Genomic DNA, 26,005 nt, shown 5'->3' on the forward strand with positions numbered 1-26,005 from the left:
TAAATGTTATTTTACACAGATTTTCCTGTTCCTCTCATTAATGAACAGTAATGTGGTAAAAGAGAACAATACATGTCTGAGTGTGGTTTAAGGTACTGTTGGGCTGGACTGCCTCCTTCAATCTTTGCATTGTTGTTATGGTTAAAAGAATAATAGAACAGATTACCACTACAGTGTTTTGTATCACTCTCACAACCATATTCCTCAAATCCAAAGTCCATCTAATTATCCATATTTAATGGATAGATAATGCTTATTTCTTACAGCCCAGTCAAAATTTCTAGAGTTAACAAACTGAAGGGCTGCAGTGTCAAGTCATAAACAGCTTACTTCCTCCCTTGTAGCTTCTCTTTTTTGTCTGTCTGTACATACTAGTCACAGGCTGTAGGTAATTCACATGACAAACAAACCTTTGCCACTCTTTTGTCCTCCATGCTGCTTGGCACCTCCTTGGCAAAAAATGGTAGTCAAAATGAAAGTGGAGACTTACCTGAAGTGTTTGTCCAAAGAGAGTTTTAACCACAAATGTTGGAATTTAGTATAAGAATGCCTCCCACTCGAGAGGGCTCATTTCAGTTTCCCATCTTAGCTGAAAATTGAATGATAACTTGATTGTGTCGGTTTTGTTGCCCGAATTTTACCAAACTGGAGAGGAAATGTTAGTAAGGCAATATTATTACAGCATTAACCTACAACTGTCCTTCCTGCGTTTCCTACTGGTGGGGGTGGGTGAATGGCACCTAAAATGTGGGTGTACTGAGAGGGTGTGGGTAGTTCTTGATATCTCTGTTCTGTTTGTGACAAGTGCTGCCACACTGATAGGGCAAACAGAAGAATTTGGGGTGATAAGTAGTTACCAGGCTTTATCTGGACAAGGAGAGGATTCATGAGAAAGCATTGCTGCTGTGTTTTTTTTTCCTGAACAGTCTGCAGTCAGCATGTGGCACCCAAATGCTATGGCACCGGGTAGATTTTGAAACACCTACAGCCTCTTGCCTTTCAACAGTATTTATTTGACAGAAGAAGAGAGAGGTAGAAAGGAAAACCGTTTCCTGACCTTAACAGCAAAAATATGGAACCATTTGATGGGATAGAAACAGCAGTCACTGTTCCACTGTCAGTCTGTCAGTGATGTGGACCATGTGGTGCATGGAAGCAAAGATAATCTGTAATAGGATTTCAGGGTAATCAGGACTGGGCACTGCAGTGTCTTTGTGAGGTTGTCTGGGCCCCCAGAGAGGTGAGGAGTCCTTGCAAAATCCACGTGTCACACAGAATTGCAGGAGATGCATCTCAGTGGTTTATTTTTTCTGTTTAATTAAGGTAATCTGCAAAATTTGTTGCTTTATTACAGTTCTCTTTTGAGTGTTCAAGAAGTCAATATATTAAATCTGCCATGTTTTAAGTTTCCTCTCCTGCTGCAGCTAAGGAGTGATGCTGCAGTTTTCTGGCAGCCCCCACTGGCAGTGCCCTGGCCAAGCTGAAGGTTACTGTGCACCTTCTATCACTGCTCAATTCAGCCAAACCTGTCATTACCCCCTCAGCCTGGGCAAGCACTGCTGTTCTGACACTGCTGCCTGAATTTCCATTCCAGCTCCTCCTGTGCCTGTGAGCCTGAGCTACTGCCAGGTTCTGGGAGCCCTTCAGCACTGATGTGGATGTGCTGCATAATAACTTTGGGAAGTGAGGGAAGGACAAGTGCAAAGGACTGTAGGGAGCTAAAGAAGGGCCTGCAGCAATTGCTATTCCATTCTTGAAGGAAGACTTAGAATAAGGTACTGCAAGTGCCTCTGACCTTCACTGTGCTTCATTTAAGGAAAAATTGCATTGACCATTACAGCTTTTTTCTTTTGTTGAAATTTCTCTTTGTCTTTCCTGCTGTGTCTTAGCTAACAGTTCCTCCCTGCTCCATGCCTTTTGGGTAGCAATTTGATTAATTTTCATTGTCTTTGTTCAGTTTTAAGACCTGAAACCTTGGCAAAGAGGGTCATTCTGCCCCCAGAAACAGTTCACTCTGATTCAATCACCGACTTTTATTTCTTTTTTTTTGAAAAGGGAAGAGTGGCAGAAACCATCCATCAATCCCTTGGTAAGCACAGTGACATCCTTAAATACTGAACTAGAAAGACTGATAGAGCTGAAATCTGTGAAATACAGTGAACCTGCACAGTGCAACTTCTGGGAAGAGGGATTGTTGAAGAACAAAGTGCCTGGAAAGGAGCCAGGATGTGACTGTGCCAGCAATCCCAGAGGTGCAGAGGCTTTAGACAGCAGTAGGAGACAAAGAAGCCTGTGAGCAGGAGAGGAGAGGCTGAGCCAGGTGGAAGGGAGGATGCCCTGGTGACACTGGGCTGCAGATTGTGTGACTGGCAATCCCCTGGTGCTCAGAGGGGAATCAGAGCAGGGCAGCACTGCTGGAGGCTTGGCTTATCTGTTGTTTGTGGTGTTGGGTTTTTAAACTTGAAAATCCCAGAGAGGTGTTAGGGAAACTTTCAGCCAAGGCCTTGGGTTTATCATCTGTCCAGAATCCAGTGCAAAGCAGAGCCATGGGTAGTGTGGATTTCATTGTATTAGGAGATGGTTGTGGTGGGGAGTGCCTGAACTTTCCTTACTACAGATGTGTCTCTGTCCTTCAGGTGTCCCTCTCTAGCTGCATTCACATTCACTGATTTTCTTCTGTTCATCAGTGACCCTGATGAAGAAGTCAGTCCACTGTCAAAAATACCAGCATGACCTGTGCAGGGAGAGAAGGGGATCCGTGGCTACTGTGACCACGAGGGTGGCTCACGGGCTGGCTGGAGACAGTCCTCCATCCTGCAGAAACTGCACTTGTTCCATGACCTTCTTCCTTTAGTGCAGTGAAGGTCTGAGCAGGATTTCCCTCCCAGGTTTGCTGAGCTTTATGACACTGCTGGCAGGACAGTGTGCTGAGGGTGGGAGAACAGGGCTAAGAAAAGCAAGTCCTGATCTCTCAGGGCTGAAGATGGATTTTGCAGACAGCATAGGCCAGGAGATGCTGGAACTGGGTAGGAGCAAGGAAGAGGAGAGCACGGTCAGTTGGTTATTTCCTGACTGGTAGTTGCAAAAAACAGTATTATGGGATGCCCTTGGTCATCCCTGAAGCAGACCTCGTGTGCAGGTTGTTTTCAGTAATAGAATATTTTTAAAGTCTGAGGGCTGGAGCTTCTTTTCATCAAAGCTTTTCAAGATAAGACCCTGGCACGAAGCCTCGCTGCCCATTCCTTTCCGCTGTCCACCAGCCATCCTCGTTTTCTTCAATGACAACTACGATGTCTCCTTCACTGATGTCCAGTTCATCCATGCTCTGAAGGAGACAGGGAAAAGCAATGTGGTTAGCCTGAGAGCACAGGAGGGCCCAAGCATGTATGTGGTGGGATTTTTTTAATCCTTCCCTTCATCAGCTGTCTGCTTGGAATGAGCCTGAAATACCAGACAGTGAGGGATTAAGCATTTTGGCTATTCCCTTAAGATCTTCACATTTGCCCAGCCTCCATGGTGTCTCCTCCTGTGCAACTTGACAACACTGGGGAAGGCCACAAGGGGTTAAATACAACTGTCCTAAACCAGCTAACCATGACCTGCATAGTCTGCAGGTGTTGCTAAATAAAACAGAGCACAGCTTAATTCCCAAGGGAGATAACAGTGTCTCCGTTAATCCATGCCTTAAATAGGTCTCCCAGTTTTTTTAGCAGGGAGCAGCAGTGACCAGTGGAGGTACAGCGACTCTTCCCGACAGCAGTGACTTTCATCCCAACACAAATGCAGAGGCTGCAGGGAATCTCTCCTTGAGCTCCCAGGCAGCTATCAGCCCATGCTGGCCTATTTTCCATAGGAAACCACTTTGCTGCCTGCAGCGTAGTAAAATAGAAAACAGGGTAAGAGAGGCTTCCAGAGATGTTTGACATGTCAGCTAAAACTAAATTTAATGTACCTGAGTGGGTAAGAATGGACTCAAAAGATGAGAGGTTTCAATGTACAATATACTAAAGGTAGTAACAGGCTCTTTTCTCAGCAGGGAAAATCCGTGTGTGTCATAGTTTTTAAGGCAGCTCTCAGAGTAAGGATCTCACAAAGTGATCCAGTAGTCTCCTCAGGGGAACTGCCTTTAACAGTGAGATACTTTCAGCTGTGCTTAGATGAAATTTCAGTAAATAATAAAAGAGTGTTTAAAACATAGCAAAAAAAAAATAATCTAATAAAAGGAGGTGGAATACTGCTGTACCTAAGAGAAAGTGCTCCTTTTGAGCCCTTTCTCTGTTTTCATTATTTATCTGGCTCTCTTATTTTGTCACCTGTCAGCATTTCTTCACTGTTGGCTATTGATGGCAAGTCCCTTGGTGTGATGCTCTCTCTGCACTGTAACATAAGACCTCCTGGATGCTGTTCCTTCTGTTAATCTGAAGCTAATAAAGGGACCCTTAAACTGACAAGTAAAGCAGCAGGCTGGAGTCAGGTTCTGGAGTCCATCTGAATAAGTAAATACTCACAACTGGTCCATTCACCTTTTACTGAAGGTATCCTGTCTAGTTAGGACTGAAGTCAGAGAGAGTTCAATTCCCAGTAAAGGATGCAGGGTGCTCTTTGTAACAATCCATTGATAGAGGAACCATATTCACTGTGATTCTGCAACTTGCAACATGGGAGTGTAGGGAAAGAGTGTCATTAGCCCTCTCCAGCATGGAGAGCCAGCAGAGCAGGACAAGTAATGGCTGCAAAGTGACAATAACATCTCCTGCACAGAATTAACTCTTTCAAGATGTTTGAATCAGCATAATTTTTTTTTTTTTTAAATCTGATGCTATGAAATATTTATTTTGAAGCCTTGTTTTACCTGGGCTGTGTAGTCATAAAGTACTCTGTAGTCCTGTGATGATGTGATCCCAGCTTCTTCATTTACAAAAATGGATGCATAGACTCCATCTGTTCTCTCTGCTACGGGGGGAAAAAACGAGGAAAAAATACCCACCACAGAAACAAAGAGTTCAGTTGCTTATAAATGTGTGGGATCACATGCAAGACTTCACAAATACAAGGGTTTCTGTTCTTTCTCTGCCTGGAGATGTACATGTATAGAAAAGCTGCTGTGAACTGTAGGTAAAGTCTTGCACAAAAACTGTCCCCCATTGATTAGATGACAATACACCCACTGAACTTTGTGGGAGGTCAGAAAGTAGCTTTAGCCTCATCCAGGTTGGGAAAAATGTTTTCCCTGGTAAAAAACAGTCCAAGGAGGGCAATGCTGTGATTAAAATGGTTGCTACTGGAGGCATAAAATTCTAGCAGTCCAGTGACTCACACAGGGCTTCTCTTGTTCCCTTGAGAAAAAGGGAAAACACTCTGCCAGTGGGTCACCAGACATTTTCCAGTGGTTGATATAGTTCTCAAATAGCTATTTGTCATGGACATAACTTCTTTGCAGATGTTTTGTTTTAATCCAGCTTGCTGAAATCAGGGCAAACTCTTATTCCTTCCCAGCATCTGTCTGGGAGCTTCCCCTGCTGAGCACCAAACGCAGTAAGTGAGATAGTCTGGGCTTTGTTTTTGGGTGCCCAAGCAGGCAGGCCTGACAGAGGTTGTTGATTTTAAAGCTGTTGTTTTAAAACAACTTTTTATTTTCTTCCTGCTGTATGAATCACAGTTAAAATGGTTTTATTTACTGTCAGACCAATAAAAATGCCGTAAGCTGTTACTTTCTACGAAGTCAAAATACTGTGTTTTAAATATCATCTGATAAATTTCTAGTTGTAAGGGTTACAAGACAACAGTGTAGGTGTTAGATGAGATGGATATTTGCATTCATAAAGCATGAACCTGGTCTGTTAAAAGCTTTATGTATTCCCTCGGGCTTTTTAGAGGCAGTGTATTTCACACAAGGAGAAAACTAATATCTAAGTCAGTCTGTGCTGCTCTGAATGTACAGTCCCCCCTTGCCTAGATGGAAGTTTTGAAGATTCTGTGGATTATTTGGCACTTGAAACTGAGAAATTTGTTTAATACACATCCAAGCGAAATTCATTTCCAGACTATTTTGACTACCAACATGTGAATATCTGCTGTACAATGTCTGCCACATGTCAGAGCCTGATTTAGCAACGTGATCTAAACCAAACACATCTGGTAAACTGATTTCCTGCGGAGTCATACCAAGAGGAGGGGCTGAAGGAGTGGCAATTTCCGTGTGGTTTTTGCTGCTCCCATGCAGTAGTCCAGAGAATCTGCAGAACCAAGAGAAGCCAATGACAAAATGAGTGAACAGGCCTGGGTATGAGCATTCCTTCCTCTCAGCTCTCTGACTCAGCCTTTCCTCCATCTGCTTCACACTGAGTAGATGTCACCTCTTCCCATGGCCTTCTATTTTCATTTATGCTGTAGATATATTTATCTTCAGTTAGAAATATATTTTTTAAAGTGCAGCAGAATACTGAACAATCAGCCATCACTAAATTGTGAATAACATGCAGCAGGATAGTATTTTGTTGTGGATCCAAAGACTCATAGTGTGAAACTCCAATTATTTCATAATGTTAATACCAGGAGAATTGTCAGTTGTTTATAGGAGGTTAACATATATTTGTGTTTAAGGAAAATGATACAATTTAAAATACAGAGCTTGTATAACGAGCCTTTCTAAAAACTGTGAGTTTAAGTGAATTTTTATTTTAATCTATCCCTAGTTATTTCCTCTATCACAGCTGGGTACTGGAGACTAAGTAAAGTGAGAAAATGGGTTAGGATTCTCAAGCAGAGATGGAAATAGCATTGCATGCTTAAGGCACATTTAAACAGTATAATTTTTTCAGCTAGTGAACACTCGACGTGTCTGGAAAATGGATATCCTAACTCCACAGTTCCTGAAAAACTCAGACTGAGTCTCTCTAGGCTCCTCTCCCATGCAGAGCACAGTTGTGTTCTAAATGGCAATACAATTGTCTTACGTAACTGCATAGGATGCAACATTGAATTCATTATTATAGAAGATCTGGTTTTCAACAGAAAAACAAAGTACAGTGTGTAGCCCTGATCAGCTCCCTGACAAGCCTGCACCACATTTTAAATGGGAGATCACAGCCTGCTTCCTGTCTTTGCCATGTCATAAGGCTTGTCAGAGCATAAATCTCTTGTGCTTTATCTATGATGCCACTCTCACTGTGAATTAGCCATTTCAGTAAAAAGTATTTAAACCAATAGTTCTACCATGCTGGTGTAGCTACATCCACATTCCAACATTTACCAGCAGAAATGGATCAAAAAAAAAAAAAAAAAGCCTCCCTAATGATCACAGTTGTTATTTTTTCCCCTTGGTCGAGATGCAGAGAGCAGCTCTTTGTTCTGCTCAGCTGAGCAGTGCAGGAATCCAGGAGGGAATGCCCCAAAGGACAGCTCTGCCCAGCCTTTACTCCTGGCCAGATTCACCTTTGCCTCCCTTGAACAAGGTGGGTTTGTAGCTACATGCCCTGACTCACTGGAAAAGAGGAACCCAGTGACTGCTCTCTGCCCCTGGCCGACTAATTGTGTGATGAACTCATCCTGTGTCACTCTTCCCACTGGGCCACGGCAAAACTGCTCTGACTCCGGTTTTAATAGATTTACTTCTTCTGTCAAGTTACATTTATTGATACGTAGCTGCCTCTTGCTACAATGAAGGAAGTAATGACTTTCCAGGTGCTGTTTTCCGTCTTCATACCTCGCTGTTCATACTGAGAAATACCTGTGCTGGGAACTGAAGGTTGCCACTCACCTCTTCATCATCCCACAGGACTGGGTTGGGCTGCTGTTGCGTCTGTTGGGCTCTCTGCTGTAGTAGTTCTCATACCCTATGGCATCTGCAGGGCAAGAAAAATGAGATGTTCAAACAGGCAGAACTGTTTTCTCCCCACTGCAATGTGACCTGGGGCTGGTGGAGCAAACAGCAATCCAGTTTGCAAACCTCTCTGCCCACACCTGGAATGTGGCTGGAGCAGCTCAGGGGCACCTGGGGACTTGACAAAAGCCATTCCAGTGACTGTGAGCAGCCGTGTCCTTGCTTGGTTTGACCTGAGCTGAGCACAGTGGAGGTCCTGCAGCCCCAGTTTAAGAGCTGTGGCCAACCCGAATTCAGAAGGCAGTTTCCTCCATGGCTGTTTCTTCCGTTGTGTTAAAGCTCAAGATTTTGGGGAGCAGAGTGTGGCCATTGTGAGCCTCGGACTGTGTTCGTGATAGAATTGGCTGCAGCATGTTTTGTTTCTTTTTTTCTCAGTGAATGGAGTCAGGCATTTTTGTCAGAGCTGGGGAGATTTCGGAATGTTCCTGCCAACAGCATTAATGAGCAATTTCCTGCCCTGTGCCTGTGCTTGTGCTTGTTTCCCTACCTACCTCCCCCAGCGCCTCCTGAGAGCTGATTTGCTGTTTACCCAGAGATATTTGCGTTTTGTTCTCTCAAACACAGTTATGTTACATTTCCTTCACTCTCCCCTATGGTGTCCTTAAGGGTGAAATTGAGACCATTTCCAGCTCTAACTTTACAGATGGATTTATTTATTTTTCATCTCAGAGCTCCCAGCGTAGTTGCCTGCAGCTGGTGGCCACACACTCCGCCTGCCTGCTGAGTGTTAGAGTTGAACAAACAGGAGTGAAGTCTGGGATACTGTGTTATCTCAGACCTGATAGCAGCAAGTTAACAAAGACATTGGACTTGGGCTAAAGGTTGTGTTGACATTCTTGCACTGGGTCAGCCAAGATAATAAGCAGGGCAGGCACATAGAGCTAATGAGTTTGAAGAATCCCTACAAATCAAACTCACAGTAATTAACAAGTTTTCTGACTAATTTAAGGGTCTCCCGTTGCCCCTCTAGATTGTTACCATGGTGCAATTTCCAGTCTATAGGGTATTGTGAGATTAGGCAGAAGAAGGGACTGAGCAATAGCATCCAAGGATTGGTCAAAATGAAGCTCTTCAGCCACACAACACAAAACAACACCTGGATTTCCTCCTGCATTTTGCAAATAATAACACAGATCAACAGCTCACCGTGTGCTACTGTGCAAACTCATTAGCCAGAGCTGTGGAGATACCAGGATACTGCTTCCAGAACATGTCACCCTCTCGAAGGTGGCAAAATAAAAACAACAAAAAAGAGCAGATCAGGTTTTTCTTTGCTTTTCATACAGCTCTCAAGGGTTTTCCCCACCTATTTCTCATTTGAAATGACTTCTGACATAGCCAAGAACTGTTTGCAGAAAATTGCCTGGGCGACTGGAGAATGAGAAATCTTACACAGGAAAAAAAAAACCAAAAACAACTAGCTAAGAATTACAAATTTCTTGATGTACAGAAGTTGTTTCACACTGTTGCAAGACACAGTTCTCCCTTCTGCCACTGAAAATGTAATTTTCCCTGGGTAAATGCTCCTATACTGATGAATTTAAATCCTGTGCGTGAAGAAGAATAAACTATAGTAGCAAAATGGTATCCAGTGCAACAGTGTCAATGTTTTAGTTTAAAAAAATTCCCCAAATCTCAATTTTTAATCATCCATAAGAGTAATGTCAGAAAGGCTGAGTGAGAAACAGGCCTCAGACAGCTCGGTGCTGAGTTAGTGGCAGGATTCAGCTCTGCCGAGGAGGGTCCTGGGGTATGATTGCTCTGCAATGAAATCAGAGGGGTTTAAGCTGTTCTTGTATGACATAATTACCCCTCGGAATGGGCCTTTGTAGTGCTGATGTTTGTACCTGTGCAACTCCCAGCACGGAAGGTTTTTATCAGGATGAAAGTTTTTTGGGCCAGTGTAACTCTGGCCGGCAGGAACTAACCCCTGTGGGCAGTGCTGAGGGCTCCTGAGGGGAGTTTGTGGTGTTAGAGCAGGCACTGGAACTGAAACACTATCTGTGCACAGATCTGGCAAAAATGGAGGAGGAGATCTCTCCAGCTAGGCACATGTCATCAGCTAACAGAGAGATGGAATGGGGATTCTTCTCTCCTTTTACAACTGCTGAGTCTTTGTTTACTGCAGCAGCTGCACAGGAGTGGAGCAGTTTGTAACTATCTTGTATTTCTTTTTTAAGTACGTGGGTGTGGTGGGTGTTTGGCCCTGTGAAACACTAGATAGGCTCCTTTCCCGGGGTGTGTTTGGAGAACTCCTACCCTGGAGCAGCATGTTTTCACTTTACAATGTTACTGCCTCTTGCTGGGTCACTCTGCATCCAGCCCAGAGGTTTTGATCATTGAAGTCAAGGAAAAGGCTGCTCTGGTTTGAATGGGCAGAGTCTGTGAACCTTACAGCACTTCTCTGCAGCACTCTACAGCACTTCTGTGTGCTGGGGCAAAGCCAATTCCATTGCCCCAGCCAGAGTCTGGGCTTATTCAAACAACTTCCTGAGAGGACAAAAGTTGTTATTTCCCATTGGACACATGGAACAGACGAGAAAGTTGGGTCTTCTGTGTGCTGCAAATGAGGAGGTGACACCTCTGTCAAGGGGACACGGGGGTGCAGTTACATCATAAGTTGTCTCTGACTTGTCGCTGCTGCAGGAGACTGAAGCTCCCATCTCTGCAAAGCAATTTGCCACCTCCTTAGAGGTGTCAGTTCAGCTGTACTGTGAAATGAGCCTGGTTGCAAAGCCAAAAAGACTTTTTTTTTCTACTTTGGAGGGTTATTTTTAACCTGGATCATTCCAACATCCCACTTAGTGCCACACAGGCAGCAACGGCAGCACAGCGAGGGGGAAGTGAGCCTGGCAAGTGGGAACAAAGAGCCGGAGCAGAAACTCCTCCAGCTGGCTTCACCTCCACAGGAACTGCACTGCACAGCTCCAGCCTCAGCCTAGTGTGTAACTCATCTGGCAAGAGCAATAGGAATAATTACCTGGAGGTTGTGTTCCTGTCATTTTTGTCTTAATGAAGTAGTCTATGTCTGACTCTACAACGCAGTTCTCCAGGCTGACCCGAACCTCTTCATACTGCTACAAAACAGAATCCAAGATTCTAATTTAACTTTTAACATTTCACATTGAATTAACAATTAATGCTCTTCTAACAATTTTCCCCTTAAGAGACACTTTATATTCGGTACATGTCTGACCTGGATGATCTTTGGCCTGTCCCCCATACAAATATTCTTGTAAACAGACTTGTTCATTTGTGCTCTGGATATTCTCTTAAGAGAGGAGGACAAAAGTCCAGAGCTTTTCAATGCAATAAAGAAATTAATATCAGGAAACAACTATTCAGAGTCAAATCTAGTGTATTCTTTGTCTTCCAGTCTTGAGACCATGACTGGATGCCTTTTTGAAAGCTGTGTCAGAGCCCAAACATACTCAACAGTTGAGGTTCTACCAGGGCCGGGGTCCTGCAGCCCCATGGGCTGGGGCCAGAGTGGCTGGAGAGCAGCCAGGCAGAAAGGGACCTGGGAGTGTGGATGGACAGGAAGCTGAACAGGAGCCAGAGTGTGCCCAGGTGGCCAAGAAGGCCAATGGATCCTGGCCTGGCTCAGGAACAGTGTGGCAGCAGGAGCAGGGCAGGGATTCTTCCCCTGGACTCAGCGCTGGTGAGGCCACCCCTGGAGTGCTGTGTCCAGCTCTGGGCCCTCAGCTCAGGAAGGACATTGAGGGGCTGGAGCAGGTGCAGAGAAGAGCAACGAGGCTGGGGAAGGGACTGAAGCACAAGTCCTATGAGGAGAGGCTGAGGGAGCTGGGGCTGTTCAGCCTGGAGAAGAGGAGGCTCAGGGGAGACCTCCTCACTCTCTACAACTCCCTGACAGGAGGGGGGAGCCGGGTGGGGGTCGGGCTCTTCTCCCAGGAAGCAGCAGTAGGACAAGAGGGCACAGTCTTGAGCTGTGCCAGGGGAGGTTTAGGTTGAATATTAGGAAGAAATGTTTACAGAGAGAGTGCTCAGACACTGGAATGGGCTGCCCAGGGAGGGGGTGGATTCACCGTCCCTGGAGATGTTTAAGGTGAGACTGGATGTGGCATCAGTGCCATGGGCTGGGAACCACGGCGGGGTTGGATCAAGGGTTGGACTTGATGATCTCAGGGGTCTTTTCCAACCCGACTGATTCTGTGATTCTGTGACTGAGTGTTCTGGTAGCTGAGAGGGAGACATGTTGGTGTCACTAAGTGTGGCACAGACTGTTTGAAGGCAGACATCTATCTGGTTTATATCTAGGGAGAACAAGCTGCATTGGAAATATTCCCCTGGAGACAGCACGTGCAGAGAAGGGCAAGCCAGTGCTGTTGTTGGAGCACTCTGGCTCCTCCTCTTCCTCCTGTGCCCGTGGCTCTCCTGGGCAGTGCCCGTGGCTCTCCTTGGCAGTGCCCTACCTCATCATCCTTCACGCACTGCAGGGAGAGCTGGTTGCAGTGCACCCACAGCGAGTTCCGCAGGATGGTGATGCGGTCGCACTCCTGGAGCTGGAACACCTGCAGCCAAGGAGGAGATGTGACATGGTGACATGGTGACATAGCCCCGTGGTACTCAGTGACCTGCACTGCAGGCTGTGGTGGGTGGGGGCTGCAAACCATTCTGAAGGCTCCTATTTCAGCTACTGGAGAAACTGCATCTGCTTGTTCAGACTCAAGAATTTGTTTTAATTGATTGCACCAAAGTAAAGTTATGTTTTATAGACAAAAACAAAGCAGGGGAGAGGAATCCAGGTCTGGATTTGACTGCTACCTCTACTGCAAGGATTTCAGTCAGGGTCCTGTCTGCCTATCACACTGAAATCTTGATGTTTAACAGACCAGTAGAGTAGTGGCATGAAAGGGCTGTATTTATGTTAGAGGTAGAGCCACCTCTGCCATCGAAAATATCTTTCTAGACTTTTCTCTTTTGAAACTATTTGAGGCTCTCTGGAGTTGCCTCTTTGAATTTCTAATGTTATTTTTGTCACAAAGGGAAGGCATTTTTCTTTCTTCAGAATTTACTCCCTCCCTGCATCCGTCTAATTTTCTCGTGTTGTTGCACCTCTTGGGAAGAGTGAAGGGGGAAGAGAGAAGTGTGAACTGAGCTGGGGGAAGAGGTAGATAAATGCTTTCTTTAAAAACTTTAAAAAACAACAAAAAAACCCCAACCCCTCCCACCCTGATCTCTAAGCTTTTCTGTTAAAAGTAGAACATCAGTTTTTGATTTTCTAGGAGGTGTGAAAAGCTCAGATGCTTCCAGCCATCTGTTTCCATCTCCATTTGCTAATAATTATGTCCAGAACACCACAAACATATACGACATTCAGCAGAACATTCAGTTGGGTACACTGCCTGCCATCTAATAACTTACCAACCAAAAAAGAATCTTGTTGAGGGAGTAAGCTGGTGTGGGGACCAGTTTCTGAGAGCAAAAGCTTTTTAAAGAGAGCCTGCAGGGTGGAGAATGAGTATTTCAATATCCCTTGTGAACAGAAAGCCTGTGGCTGCAGCCAAACCCTTCAGGGCTGTGGAAACAGCACCAGAGCCAGCCGGGAATTTTCCAGGTAAATGGTGTCCTGTTGGGAAGTGCAGCTGATCAAAGAGGGAACTGTGGTGACTCTGGGCTTGTCGAGCCCTTGTCAACACCCAGCAAAGTCCAGCTGGGTGGTGTTTGACATGTCCAAAAAAAGCATCATTTTTTTCTCTGAACAAGCACTTTTAAAAGAAGGTGTTAAAGATGCCCTTCCTTTACCAATGGTTGTTTGGATTAAGCAGCGGGCAGGCCACAAGCTCTGTGGGCACATCAGGATTTAGCCATGTGAGACAAAAGAGACTGTGAGGTTTTGGAATGCTTTGCTTGTTGGCTTTTTAAGAAGGAGAAAATATTCAGCTTGGGAAAGCTAAGGCTTTGGTATAATTTCTGTGGAAGTCTCTGTGCCAGTTGTGGACTTTTCAGCCCTCCTAGATAGGGAATATTTAAGAGGAAGCAGAGAATTGGAAAGTTGTATCCTGGCATTTTATTTTACGTGGAAATAAAGCCTGCAACAAGTAAACACAGCAAAATCAGAGTTTAGCAGATGGGCAAAGGTACTTTAAGGATTACTGTGACCAAATGTGTGGCTGATTTGGATGCCAACCAGTTCCTGGAAATTGTTGTGCAAAACTTACTAGCCAGGTGCAAATCTCCTGTCCATCCTTGGCATAATGCAAACAGAGACTTTACCACCAGCACCACCTTTCATTTGAAACATTACTCCATGGCAGAGGACTAATATTCTTGCAGGTGAATATAAAGTGCTATGAAAAAGAAAGATTCTGAGTGGCTTGGGTATGTACCAGTTCACATATTGCTCCACCTCTCCCACCTCTGCACCTATTCCCCTCCTTTATATCTACATAGTTATGCTGACCAAGCAGGGGGAGTGTCAGTGAGACAGCAGCAGCTATGTCTAAATCAGCTCTAGCTTTTGCAGTAATTTTCCAAAGGCATCTACTGAGACTCCACATAAAGCAAACAGTAGAACCCTTGGGATGATGTGTCAGGTCTTGGACTGATATCTGCAAGTGGGATAAAATAAAGAGCGCGCAAACACATCGCTGTAAAAGTCAATGTTTACCTCGCAGGTTTTGATATGTTCCTGTTCCCACTCTGTCCTGACCTTATCCAGCTGCTCGATGTTCTGTTTGTACACGTTCTCTGTAAATACAGACACAAAGAAGAGAAACATAACAGTTAGGGGGAAAAAAGAGACACAGCCTTTCTCTTTTTCCTGCTGTTGGGCCTTTGCTGTGGTTCTTCGGGCCTGTGGTTTGCTTGAGTATCACAGGAATGTGTGAGCTTGAAACTGGTGGGGCAAAAGGATCTTTGGAGTTTTTTCTTTGCAACTTTATACTACAGTAAGGATTCTTCTCTGTATGGTTTGCAGATCATTTATAAACTTCACAGTAGGGATGATGCACTTCAGAGATGAAGAGCCTGGACCATGCTTGGGCACTGAGCATCCTTCCATGCCAAGCCAGCCAGTTAAGCCATGTGATTCAGTATAAACTATTCCATGAGCAGGGAGGGACAAGCCTGAACTCCTGAGCCAGCTCAGATGTGGGCTGGCCTGTCCTGGACTTCCAGTGTGTTTGTGGCTGGACAATGCTCCATGCTCATGTACATGGGGATGATAAATCTGGTTTGGGCTGGCTGGGGGCAATTTGAGTGTGCTCTGTGTTTTCAAACTTGCTTCAAGGAGAGCTTTTCTTTCCTGGGTGAAGTCCCTAAAGGAGGTCTTCTATAAATTCTTTAATGAAAGCGGGACAGTTGCATTTCCACAAAGGTTAGAGAAAGCAGATGACTGTCAGGTTGCTGTTCTTTAGAGGTTTTTTCATTAGTCTTTGGGTGAGTGACTTTGGGAACCTTGACTTCAAACAGAGACAGCCTGGGTGATCTGGATGGTGCTCTATCCAGACCCTGTGCTGGCAGATCCCTGCTGAGAAGAATCATAATATTCAGTTGCAAATAGAGCATCACCTGCTTCATTTGCTGCATCTCTGCATTGCTTGGCTTTGTTCTGACTCTGAAATAGGAAAAGAAATACCCCAAATTAATTCCTGACAATATTTTTTGCTTCAGCCCCATTTTTTTTTGCTGCCTGTTCTCTTTTCCCTTCTGGGGAAAAGGCTCTAACTTGCAAACACTTCCTGGCTCTCCTGCCTTTATGCTGGTTCTGTTGAATATGTGCCGTGGAGAAGAAGGGACCAGAATTTTCCAGGTGCAGCCATAGGCCCACTGACTTCAAGGGAAATCTTTCCATTCAGACATCCCTGCCACAGGAGCTCAGAGCCAGCATGATCCAGCCTGAAGCTGTGTCTGCTGGCTGAGTTGTTTTTTCTCAAGTGTTTGATGTGCTTTTCTAATAGATATTTATAAGCAGAAATAAATGGCAGTTAAAATTCTTCATCTTTCAAGCTCCTCATGTAATACACAGATGAAAAGAGCACAGCTTCTAAAATATTTTGCAAATGCCAGATTATTTCCCATAACACCTCAGAAACCTAAAAGCAAAATTCACTCTAAGTAGAACTTTTCTTTTTTAAAAACCTGCAGCTTTTAACAAATGAAAAGGCAGCCATTATTGACAGCTCATTACTCCCAGGTCTTCCTGCCCAGATGGTGATGGTTTCACGTTCATGCACAGCTCTAGACATCAGGGTAATACATTCTCCCACTCTGCCCTTGAAGGCAAGGCTCAGGTAGGGGTCCCTACGACCATATTCCTCCTCACAGCTGGTTGGAAAACGTGTAGTAAGCTGGCAACAGAAGCTTCATTCTTACTTGCTTCCTGCCCCAAACTGTTTGTGAATGCTGAGCAGAATTAAACAGCTTGTGAGCTGCCTGTGTGCATTCCAAACGTGCTGGCATGTGCGGGGAGGGAACAGGGAGGGGACGGCAGTGAGCACCCTGGGATCCTTCTGGGAAAGGAGCTGCATCAGGTTGAGCTGCCATTGAGGCTGCTGAGTGTTCTGGTGTAACTGCAGCAGAGCCAGGATTCCATCCCCTCTTTACAGCTTAACTGGAGGGGTTCGCTCATCAAAGATTAGTGAATGCTGGAAATAAAATGTATAGTTCTGATGCTGTTTTTAGAGTCCCCACCCACCCCACTCCTTGAGATGATTTTTGATCCTTTTTGCTTACACTGCACTGATTTTTATCGAGCCAAAGGGAGTTCATTTATTTTGTTTTCTCCATCTGTTCCTCTGTAAAATGTTCCCATTAAAAGTTAGTGAATTGTCAGCTACAAGTATCAAGATGATGCAACGAAGGACTGCGGTGCCTTAATTTCCAACGATTTATTTTTGAGTCTGTAAATTTAGCTGAAATTAAACTAACCATAAGGAGGAAGATGTTGAGGAAAAATATGCATTTTAATGTAAGATTCTCTGCCTACTAAATGTAAGAGACCAAAAAGCAAAACTAAATGCATGACATCCTTCTGACTTGTCTCTTTTTCTTTTTTTTTAATGAATAATTTCAGAGAAAATTCTCATTCAGTTTCCTTTCAGGATTCATAGAGCAATTGGATCATAGCCTGGGATAAATTAATTAGATAACTTAGTTCTTTCCCAGGGGATTCCAAGGGGTTAATTAGAAGAGAAAGCAGCCCCTGGCATCCTGCAGAACGGGTTGGTTGATTGTATTCTCTTGAAAAGGTAAACCCCACAGTTTTCTCTCTGGACAGCACAGTCATCTGAGGTACCTTTTCTGTTTGCTTTTGGTTGCCTGAAGCGCTGGTCCGTTCAAAGGACTGCTCCGCCTCGTCCGCCTCCCGGCACTTCTGCTCGTAGGTCTTCTTGGACTGGGTGGAAATGAAACCAAACGTGAGGGAACAAGGCTGGGGTGAGGGAACAAGGCTGGGCTCTCTCCAGCGTGATGTTCTAGGTAATGTCTGGTTTGCAGCCTGGGGGAGCAAATCAGTGCCCAGAAAAAACTCCCAACGATGCCATAAGGAGATAGAAAAGCAGAACCGAAAAATTGGGGTAAGGGGCTGAGAGCATAAGTTGTGTCCTTTTCTCGCAGCCCTGAAGTTGTCTGCTTTGTACAACTGCAGCTCCCTCCAGGGGTGCTCAGGAGCACACAGGCAGCTCTACCACCATTGGGGCGTCAGGTCCCAGCGACCGTGTAGAGACAAAATTAGGAGCCCCTGTTCCCAGGGTGCCCGTGGGGTGGATTGTCATTTCTACACCGTGACTTGGAGCATCAGGTGGCCAAAGTCAGTGTGCTCCTTGCCTACTGCTCCAGGCTGTGAGGCAGAGCCAGCACGCCATAGACAACAGTCTTGGTGGAGTTCTCACAAGCAAGAGAAATCCTTATTTGCACCAAAAGATCTCTGTGTCTTAGAGATTCACTTGAAACAAGCACATTTCAATAAAAATTGTTAGTACAGTACCAGCTGTAGCACTGACAGGTCTGCAACTACTTTCCTTTAGAGGCAGTTGCCCACTGCAAACCAAAACCAGCTGCCTACAGTTCCTGTACCTGTCCAGCTGGAGAGGATTCCTCCTGCTTGTGAGATTCCCTCACCATTTTTGAAGTTGTATTTACACAGACTGAAAAATTACATTCACTCCTGTAAGTACTCTTGCCTAGAAAGAATGAAATCCTGTTCGACCTGGGGCATCATTGATCCCATATTAATTGACTTTCTGGAGACTCTTCAGTGGATGCAGCAGGGAAGATCGCAGGGAAGAGAGGAATCACATCCTCTCTCTCACACACACGCTCCTGCACACTCACACAGCCTCGACCTTTCTTTAGATGTAGGTACATGTGATACAGGTTATCCTGGAGCCAGTTTGCATCAGGAAACCTTCACAGGCCCTCCTTGCTTACCTCCATTGTTTTCTTATAGTGGGACAGTTTGCTCTTTTGCACGCGCTCCATCGCAGACTCGTACTGTAAGAAACACACACAAGTCAACATTTCTTGCTTTGGACTTCTTCCCTCCCTTTCCAGTGGCAGGATTAGGAAAGCCATTGTCAGGGCCTCTCTATAAGCCACCTGTCTGTGGGGAAAATTACTTCACTCTGCTTTTATAAATGGCAGGTTTCTAAGTGATGCAGAGAGCATCAAAGTGCCAGGTAAAAAATAATCCAAGATCATTCTGCTTCAGTGGTTTCCATTAATAGCAGGGAGGATGTAGATCTTCATTTTCTTCCTCCTTTTTTTCTTAAGGAGATGAAATAGTGTAACACCCAGTCACAGTACCCGTGGGCTCTGCCAGCAGAGTTCCTTTGCTGGTGCCAGGGCTTGGTCCTGTATCTCTGCAGACCGAACCACTGCCTCACACATGAGCACAGGTTCTTGTCCATTTTAAACACAAACAATCCCTGTTTTTATATTCCATTGCTTCTGGCAAATTTATGCTCAGTACGATTTGATTTCCATGCTGTCATCTGGTCAGTGTTGGAAGGACAGTGCTGGATTCTCTTCCATGGCTTTAGTTGTGATATGCCCAGCTTTATGTGACAGTGAGATACTCTCCTACTTGGCAGGGGATGGGTTTCCTCAGTGGGACTTTTGGTCCTTTAATTTTTATATTCTCCTCAAGCAAAACTCTCTCCAGGGCTACCCAGAGGCTTGTTTCATACTGGGCACAGTCCTGAGAGCAGCTACAGTAAAACACAAATCACAGCATTTTGGGAGGTTACCAGAAATGCTGACACCATCCAGCATATCTAATGCTGGCTTCCTCGCAGCCACATGCTGGACAGAGAAAAAAGCTTCTCTAAGATTCCAAAGCAGTTTTTCTTTGTTTTCTGGGCCCCTCTAACTGTTCCCAGGCGAGTTAAAGGCTTGCTGTTCTCAACAGGAGAAACAGCCCCTCTGCACATCCTAGTGGCCAAGGGAGGGAGGATACAAACACTCATGAACCTGGTGCCTGCCCTCTTTGTATGCCCTGTGTGCCTCATCAGACTGCTGCACACCTCAAATCTCAGTAGTAGCGCTGGTTTCACCTACTTTCATATTCAGAGTTCTTTGCTATTGCAAGTTCCTGTGTGTCAGGGCCTTGTAGGCACAAGATTTTTGTGGCATCAGATACTGGTCATCTGCATTTTCATTTGTTTCAAATCAGCAAAGAACTGAATATTTCGTTTTACTCCTCCATCACTCAGTGTTGTCAGGGTTAAGTGACTCTCCCATCTTGGTCTTCAATGCCACAGAAGTGTGAGAGTGACCACTGTTGTCTCTATTGAGAACTGTTTTTCAAGGGACTTAGACCTTGATGAGATCATAGGGGATGAAATGGCCTTAAATACACTCAAATTTTTATCAGATGACATCAACTAGACGCTACTTATTCCATGTATTTGTAATTCAGCATATATTGGTGTTGCATTAAGTGTGGTATTCATTTGCTTTTATGTTTTTAAATGTTGCTGTTACCTCTTTATTTAGTGCATGTTGGAGATCATGCAGGATCAGAGCAAAGAAACCCATTAGCAAGGGTATCAAAAAGAGAAAAGGAGGGATTAAGTTCTTACAGGAATAACAATAACAGTATCTGCAGTTACACCAGAGAGAGTAAAAGGGACTAAAGCCTCTGGCTCCTGCGTTCAGAGCACTACTTTATTTCCAGCTGGGATCAGAAAGATATTTTTGTTCCACAGTCTGGTCTGTAGAGTGAACAGGGCACACTGGGAATGCTTTATCATCTTTTGCAGAATTCCAGCCTGTGGCTGGAGACAGGTCATCAGCATGGACCATTTACCCAATTTGTTTCAACATTTCTCTAGTTCCTCACCTTTTTTCTTTGCTCCTTCTGTCTTTCTCGGAATTCCTCTATTCCTTTCAGTTCATCCTTCAGCATTACTGCCAGTTGGATATGAGAGTTTCCAACACTTTCAATTTCTAAAGCAAATCAGAATTCATGTACAGTCAGTGGAAATCCTTTAAATAAAAAGTCATACTTTTTAGGAGATGTTTCTGCAATGTGGCTGCCCCGTGTGACTTGTTATGAACAGGTCTCCCTGTCTTTCTTCAGGCACTGCCACTGCTGAGGGTTCACCCAACCTGAATGATGCTTATTGCAGGTCCTCCCAGTGCCTGCACAGGGCAGGGGCAAGAGCCCTCCCCGCACAACTGGAGCAGCACTCGGAGCAGCCTGGGCTAGAGCAGAGCCAGCTGCATTTCTTCCCAGCCCCATTTATCCCATGTATCCCCTTCCTCTGGGGCTGGAGATCAGGTTTAGAGGGAGAGAGAGAGCTCTGACCTCCACCTTCACCCCGTGTCTGCTTTCCCTCTGCTGTGCTGCTGGACTGTCACTGCTCCAGGAGCTGCTTGCCCAGTGGTGCCCAGTCATCAGACGAGGCTGCACACTGAGAATTCCCAAGGGTCAGCAAAGATGGATTGAATTTCACAGCACCTGGCTGATGCTGTTTGAAATGGCTGGGAAATTCTCTGCATTTGTCAGCTTTGGTGCCTCTGAAATGGAATCCCACATTTTCCAGAAACACTGGGCTCCCCTCTCCAGGCTCTACAAACACCTCAGTTCCCCAGCTGCTTCTCAAGAGGGTGTTTGGGGCTAAACAGCAGGTGCCAGTGGCCAGGTCCAGTGTCCCACTGGCTACAGTGGTGCTGCATTTTGTGTTTTGTTGAGTCTTGGGCACGTTTAGAAAGATGCTGGTTTGGTGTCACTAGTTTGTGGAAGAGGGAATAGAGCTTATATTTTGTGACTTGATCCAGATGTAACTTACTCGAGGAACAAGCCATTTTCTTTGCCACCAGAGAGTGGATTGGGTGCCCAGCCTTGGAGAATGCACAGTGAGCATCCTTTCCCTCCACACTAGACTGGGATAGAAAAGCTGGGAATAGAGGGGGGGGGAAGAGGATGAAGGAGGGAACGAACACATTGGGTGCCCGTGTTTCCCAGGTCAGAAGGGAAGCTGTAAATACTTACGTTGCTTGAGCATCTCGAATGCTGCCTTCAGTGTGCTGTGGAGTAGAAACAAGGCACTTTGTTAGTATTGGCTTCTAGGGGTGGATTGTAAATCTAGGGGAAAAACCTTCCCTCAGAATCTCAGAGATCCATATAGAGATAAAAACCCTTAATAGTCTCTTAATAAAAGTCGACCACGCCAAAGAGCACAATCGCATCAATCTGTTACCGTCAGGAACTGCAGTAAAATGCTCCATGAAGCAAGGAATGGCACTGCTCCTTCTGTGCACCCTCCTTTTGAATCCCACTGTGTTTGTGACCGCGGATGTTAACAGCCATTCCTCTCTGGCCCCTTGGCAGTAGATAGGAGTCAGCCGGAGGACATGCAGTGGGCCGAGGGGAATTGGGGTTTGGAGCGGAGGTGTGAAGGGTAGAACCCGGTCCCCGCTCGGCGCGGGATGCAGCCCCGGCCGGTTCCTCCCCGGCTCCGGCTGCAGCATCCCCGGACAGCGCTGTCCGAGCACCCCCGTGTGGCTCCTCCGCTCGCTCTCCTGCCGAACACAGGCGGGGCCGAGCCCTCCGAGGCTCTGAAACCCCCATTGTCCCGGGCGTTTGGACACCCCGAAAGCACGGCGCGAATAAATGATGCACGGAGAGGAGCGGGAAGCTCTTCCCGATGGGCTCGCATCGCTGGGTGCTGGGCTGGCAGAAGGGCACGAGAAAGGAACCACAGGCTGCCTGGTGTTCTGTCTTTTGGCACCAGAGATACCAGCATACATGTGATGGGAGAGCAAAAGGTCTGTAAAAGGCATTTTCAACTTAATAAATTCCTCTGGCTCTGAATTTGCAGGCCCGCAGAGCATTTGCAGACACACAGGCCAGGGCTGTGGTGTGGTTTGGAGGTTTATCAGGTTTAGAAATCATCTCTTCAAGCCCCAGAGTGTCCTGTTCCCTGAAGGGAGCAGTTCTGGGCTCTCCACGAAGCTCTGCCCTGCCCCAGGCAGAGCCCAGGGGGAAAGCTGGGTAGTGAAGAGCCTGAGGTCTCCCTGGCTGGAGCCTTCACCAGGAGAGTCCAGGGGAGGATCCGTATCCCTTCCCAGCCACGTGTGACCACAGATGGGGAGGGAAATCTGCATCTCTTGGGCCATTTTGGGAGCCTTCAGAGACACAGGAAAGATCCTAATTGCCCTGTGTTAATTTAGGCTGGACATCTGTTTCCTAATCAAAGCTTGCTCTCCCAGCACTGAGACTGCCTTGCGAGGCATAAGAAAAATGCACAGGCAAGGGCAAAGGCTGGGCCTGTCCTCAGCACTAACTGCCTTGAAATCCATTTCCAGATCTAAGTAGAAATATAAGGAAAAGACTTTCAGCTAGAAAAGAAGAACTGTTTGATTTTTTTTCAGATTTCAAGTAGATTGCTTGTGGTCAATCTCCTGAGATAAGTCAGGAAGAACATGCTAGATTGAGTATTTTTAACTATTTTCCTAACAATACTTAAACATTTGAAGGTTTATTTGGAAAAAAAAATATTCTAGTGTCAAATCTGGACAGAAACTAAGTTGTTACACCAGAAAAGAAACAAAGTGTATTCTTTCCAGCTAATTAAAAGCTTGACATTTAAAGAGAAGTTGAATATCAGCAGCAGAGATAACTTTTTCTCACCTAAACACTTTAATGAATTATTTTGAAAAATTAAAAATATACAAGGAATAAAATTTGCTTTTTTGGTGTGTAATTTCCAATAGGAGGTGGGGAATGTGCAAACAACTTCACGCCTGAAATGTGTAAATACTGGAATTTAAAAAATAGAGAACACTTGCAAGCTGCACATACTGTTTGCACTCTGTGTTGATCTATTGTTCCCAGAGATCTTTTTCCTTTGCTGGAATCACTCCTGGTGATTCGAGTTATGCAAAAACTGGCAAAATTGCTATAGTGGATACTGAAAAATGGCACTTTCTCAGTATATATCAAGAAGAAAAGCAATTTGCTGCTCTTCTGGTTTCCAGGCACCTGAGCTACCAGAGCAGCTCATGATGATAAGCCATTCACGGAGCTGTTCTTTGTGCTGGCTCTCTGTGAGGCTGAGGGGGTCTCTGGTATAATAATGCTGCTGGCAAAGAGAGACCAATTTGCCCCTTGCATGGTCTCTAATGGCCTTTTCAGAAATCCCTGGCCTTTTCTTCCTTGTATGAAGGATTTGTCCAGCCAATTCCCCAGCTGCTGACTGGAGCAAGGCCACAGGCCATCAGTGGGTTGGAACAGACTTAAGCCATTTCCTTCCTTATTTTTATAATAATTTTCTAAAATCAGTGAATTGGACCCCACATCCTTATGGGGCTTAAGGGGGTAGAAAATATGTCATGGTGCCAAGTTATGCATGTGGGAGAGGACAAATAAATCAGATTTTGACCTGTGGATCCATCAGGACTCCCTTTATGACCCCTGGGCTGCAGCAGCAGCACCATAGATTAGCTGCTCATTGCAGCGGGATGCTCTGATTATATCAGTGAAATATTTCAGTGCTTCACAGGGCTTAGTGGAAGCAACTCCTGTAGCTGATGTACAAGTGGGTTTTAATTCTGTCTGTGCTGGTTTGGATGTACTTATTAACAACACCTATTACCTACTGCCTTGGGTGGGTTTGGCTCTCTAATGGGATTGATACAGGCTTTACCCTGAGGCGTCCAAAGTGAGAATGTCTCACTCTCATGGACACTCTGAAGTGTTTTACCCTCAGTACATGATGCTGCTTAACATTCTGGCAGTAATTGGATTTTTTGTTTGTTTGTTCTGTGGCTAAATTAGAAAACCTGCAGTCGAAAACAATTCAAGCAAAACTGAAAATTTGCCATTTGCCTTTTTATTTATTTATTTATTTATTTTTATTGCTCGCTTCTGAAAATTCCATGTAAATTCTGGAAGACTGTTAAACCACTCCAGCTAAACACAGAGCTCCAGCCTTCCCTTTGGGCACCCTTAGATGGAGGCTCCTGCAGATGTCTCCTTGAAAACAAGGTTGGACAACAAATTTTCTGTGCGTGTCTGTTAAACGACTTCCCGTTGTACATTTAAAAACCGGATTTGTCAAAATGAATTTCGGGTGAGAACAGGATTGCCTGAACCTGGAATAACAGGGAACAGGCAGAGCCTGTGCACCAGCCACTGCAGCAACTTCGGGTAGTTTTTGCCATCTAGTGGCTGCAATAATCTTATCGGGTTGGTTTGGGGTTTTTTTACTTTCTCCCTCTTTGTTTTGGACCTTGTTTTTGCTGAAGAGCTGGGCTCTCGCTGGAGAAGAGGCTGTGCTGGGCAGCCCTGTGTGACATGAGCACCACCGGGAAATGCCCTGTAGGGAGGGCTCTGGTTCCCTTTGCTCCTCAGCCATCCCGAGCTGAATTTCATGGTCCCAGGGATGCAGCTGGCAGAGCCCTGTCAGTGGCAGTGCTGAGGTGACAGCTGTACTCACCATGTACACTGCCACACCACACTTTTATGGTTTCGTTTAAATTTTTTCAACTTTGAGCTTGATAGTTTGGGCTTTTTTTCCCAATACTTTGCCTTTAGAGACTGGGCTAACTGAGTAATTCAGGGTCCTTTTATATCTTGTACACAGGAAGGTAACACAGGCGCTTCTAACCGTAAAACCACATCTTTCTTAATTTTCTTTGTTTTCTACCTTTGCTTGGTGAATAGAAGTGCGAAATAACCCCACCTTCCTTTCTGGTAGGTTTCTATTTTCACATCAGCGTGATCTACAATGTTCTGCTCTTATCGTAATTTTTAAAAATATCCTTTCTGAATTTGAGACAAGTCTCTCCCAGATGAACTCTCCAGAGCACTTCCCAGCAGTCCTGTTCACCCCCTGCCTCTGGGAACTCAGATCCCAGTTACACAGTTGTGAAACCACCCCAGTGACAGTCCCCTCTGGGGCCACAATTAACATCTGCCTTTCCTCCTGCCACACAGGGTAGTCCCAGTGGGGTTTTACCAAGAATTCTTTCTGTGCAGCCCAGTCGTGGTGTGGTGAAACAAGTCCGGAATCGTCCGGTCTCAGACAATTTGCACCTGGGACTGTGACTGCATTGCAAAAGAGAAGTGAAGAGGGAGGGCAGCAAACGGGATGACAGCTCCATGTGCCTTCTCCTACCCATTAATCTGTGCCCACAGACAACAAATTGTGACTCCAGAATGAACCGTGCCATTCAAATCAAAGGCTAAAACAATCAAAACAACTTTTGTACCTTTAAAATAAAACTAAATTTCCTCATGTCTCTTCAGAGAGAGAGTAGCACTGCTCAAAAATGCCTGTCCTGATCACCAGAGAGCTTATTTAGATTGACTTGCATGGGAACTGAGCAGAGGCTCAGGTCCATTTTGCAGAGTCCTGAAAGTTCAAAGTACGAGTGTATAAATTCTGTGTGGGTTCAGAACATTTGAGTGGAGAATAATCAACCATGGAAGGATGTGACCTTCCAAACTGACTTTTAGCTACAGTTCAAAAATGCCTGCTTTGTGTGGATTAATACAGAGGATTCTGTATATTAAGTGACAGATGCACTATTTTTATACACAGGAAGCAGCAATTGGCATTTGGTTACAGATGCCCTCACCTCACACTCACTGCAATGTTCTATTTCAGGGATTGCAGAGAAAGGCACAGCAGACATAGGCTTGAAGGAACT

General features: G+C 45.2%; 1 protein-coding gene across 2 annotated transcripts in view; it reads right to left on the bottom strand.

The window, feature by feature from the left end:
* Positions 1-1,401: 1,401 nt before the first annotated feature.
* PSTPIP1 (proline-serine-threonine phosphatase interacting protein 1) overlaps positions 1,402-26,005 on the bottom strand; it is a 52,353-nt gene continuing 27,749 nt past the window's right edge. Inside the window, exons 5-16 of one of the 2 annotated variants that reach the window (XM_027657684.1) lie at positions 21,342-21,376; positions 20,187-20,293; positions 18,275-18,337; positions 17,142-17,240; positions 15,416-15,461; positions 14,514-14,593; positions 12,316-12,414; positions 10,863-10,959; positions 7,760-7,844; positions 6,166-6,236; positions 4,853-4,950; positions 1,402-3,325 (exon numbers count right to left, since the gene is read on the bottom strand). In XM_027657684.1, the coding sequence (XP_027513485.1) occupies positions 3,194-3,325; positions 4,853-4,950; positions 6,166-6,236; positions 7,760-7,844; positions 10,863-10,959; positions 12,316-12,414; positions 14,514-14,593; positions 15,416-15,461; positions 17,142-17,240; positions 18,275-18,337; positions 20,187-20,293; positions 21,342-21,376 (1,012 nt within the window). In that variant the 3' untranslated portion in view covers positions 1,402-3,193. Of the gene's footprint in view, positions 3,326-4,852; positions 4,954-6,165; positions 6,237-7,759; positions 7,845-10,862; positions 10,960-12,315; positions 12,415-14,513; positions 14,594-15,415; positions 15,462-17,141; positions 17,241-18,274; positions 18,338-20,186; positions 20,294-21,341; positions 21,377-26,005 lie in introns of both variants that reach the window. The other variant, XM_027657683.1, reaches the window with a different exon arrangement.

The sequence above is a fragment of the Corapipo altera genome, unplaced genomic scaffold (genome assembly GCF_003945725.1).
Source record: "Corapipo altera isolate COAL_440 unplaced genomic scaffold, ASM394572v1 308, whole genome shotgun sequence".
In the NCBI taxonomy this organism is placed as follows: Eukaryota; Metazoa; Chordata; class Aves; order Passeriformes; family Pipridae; genus Corapipo; species Corapipo altera.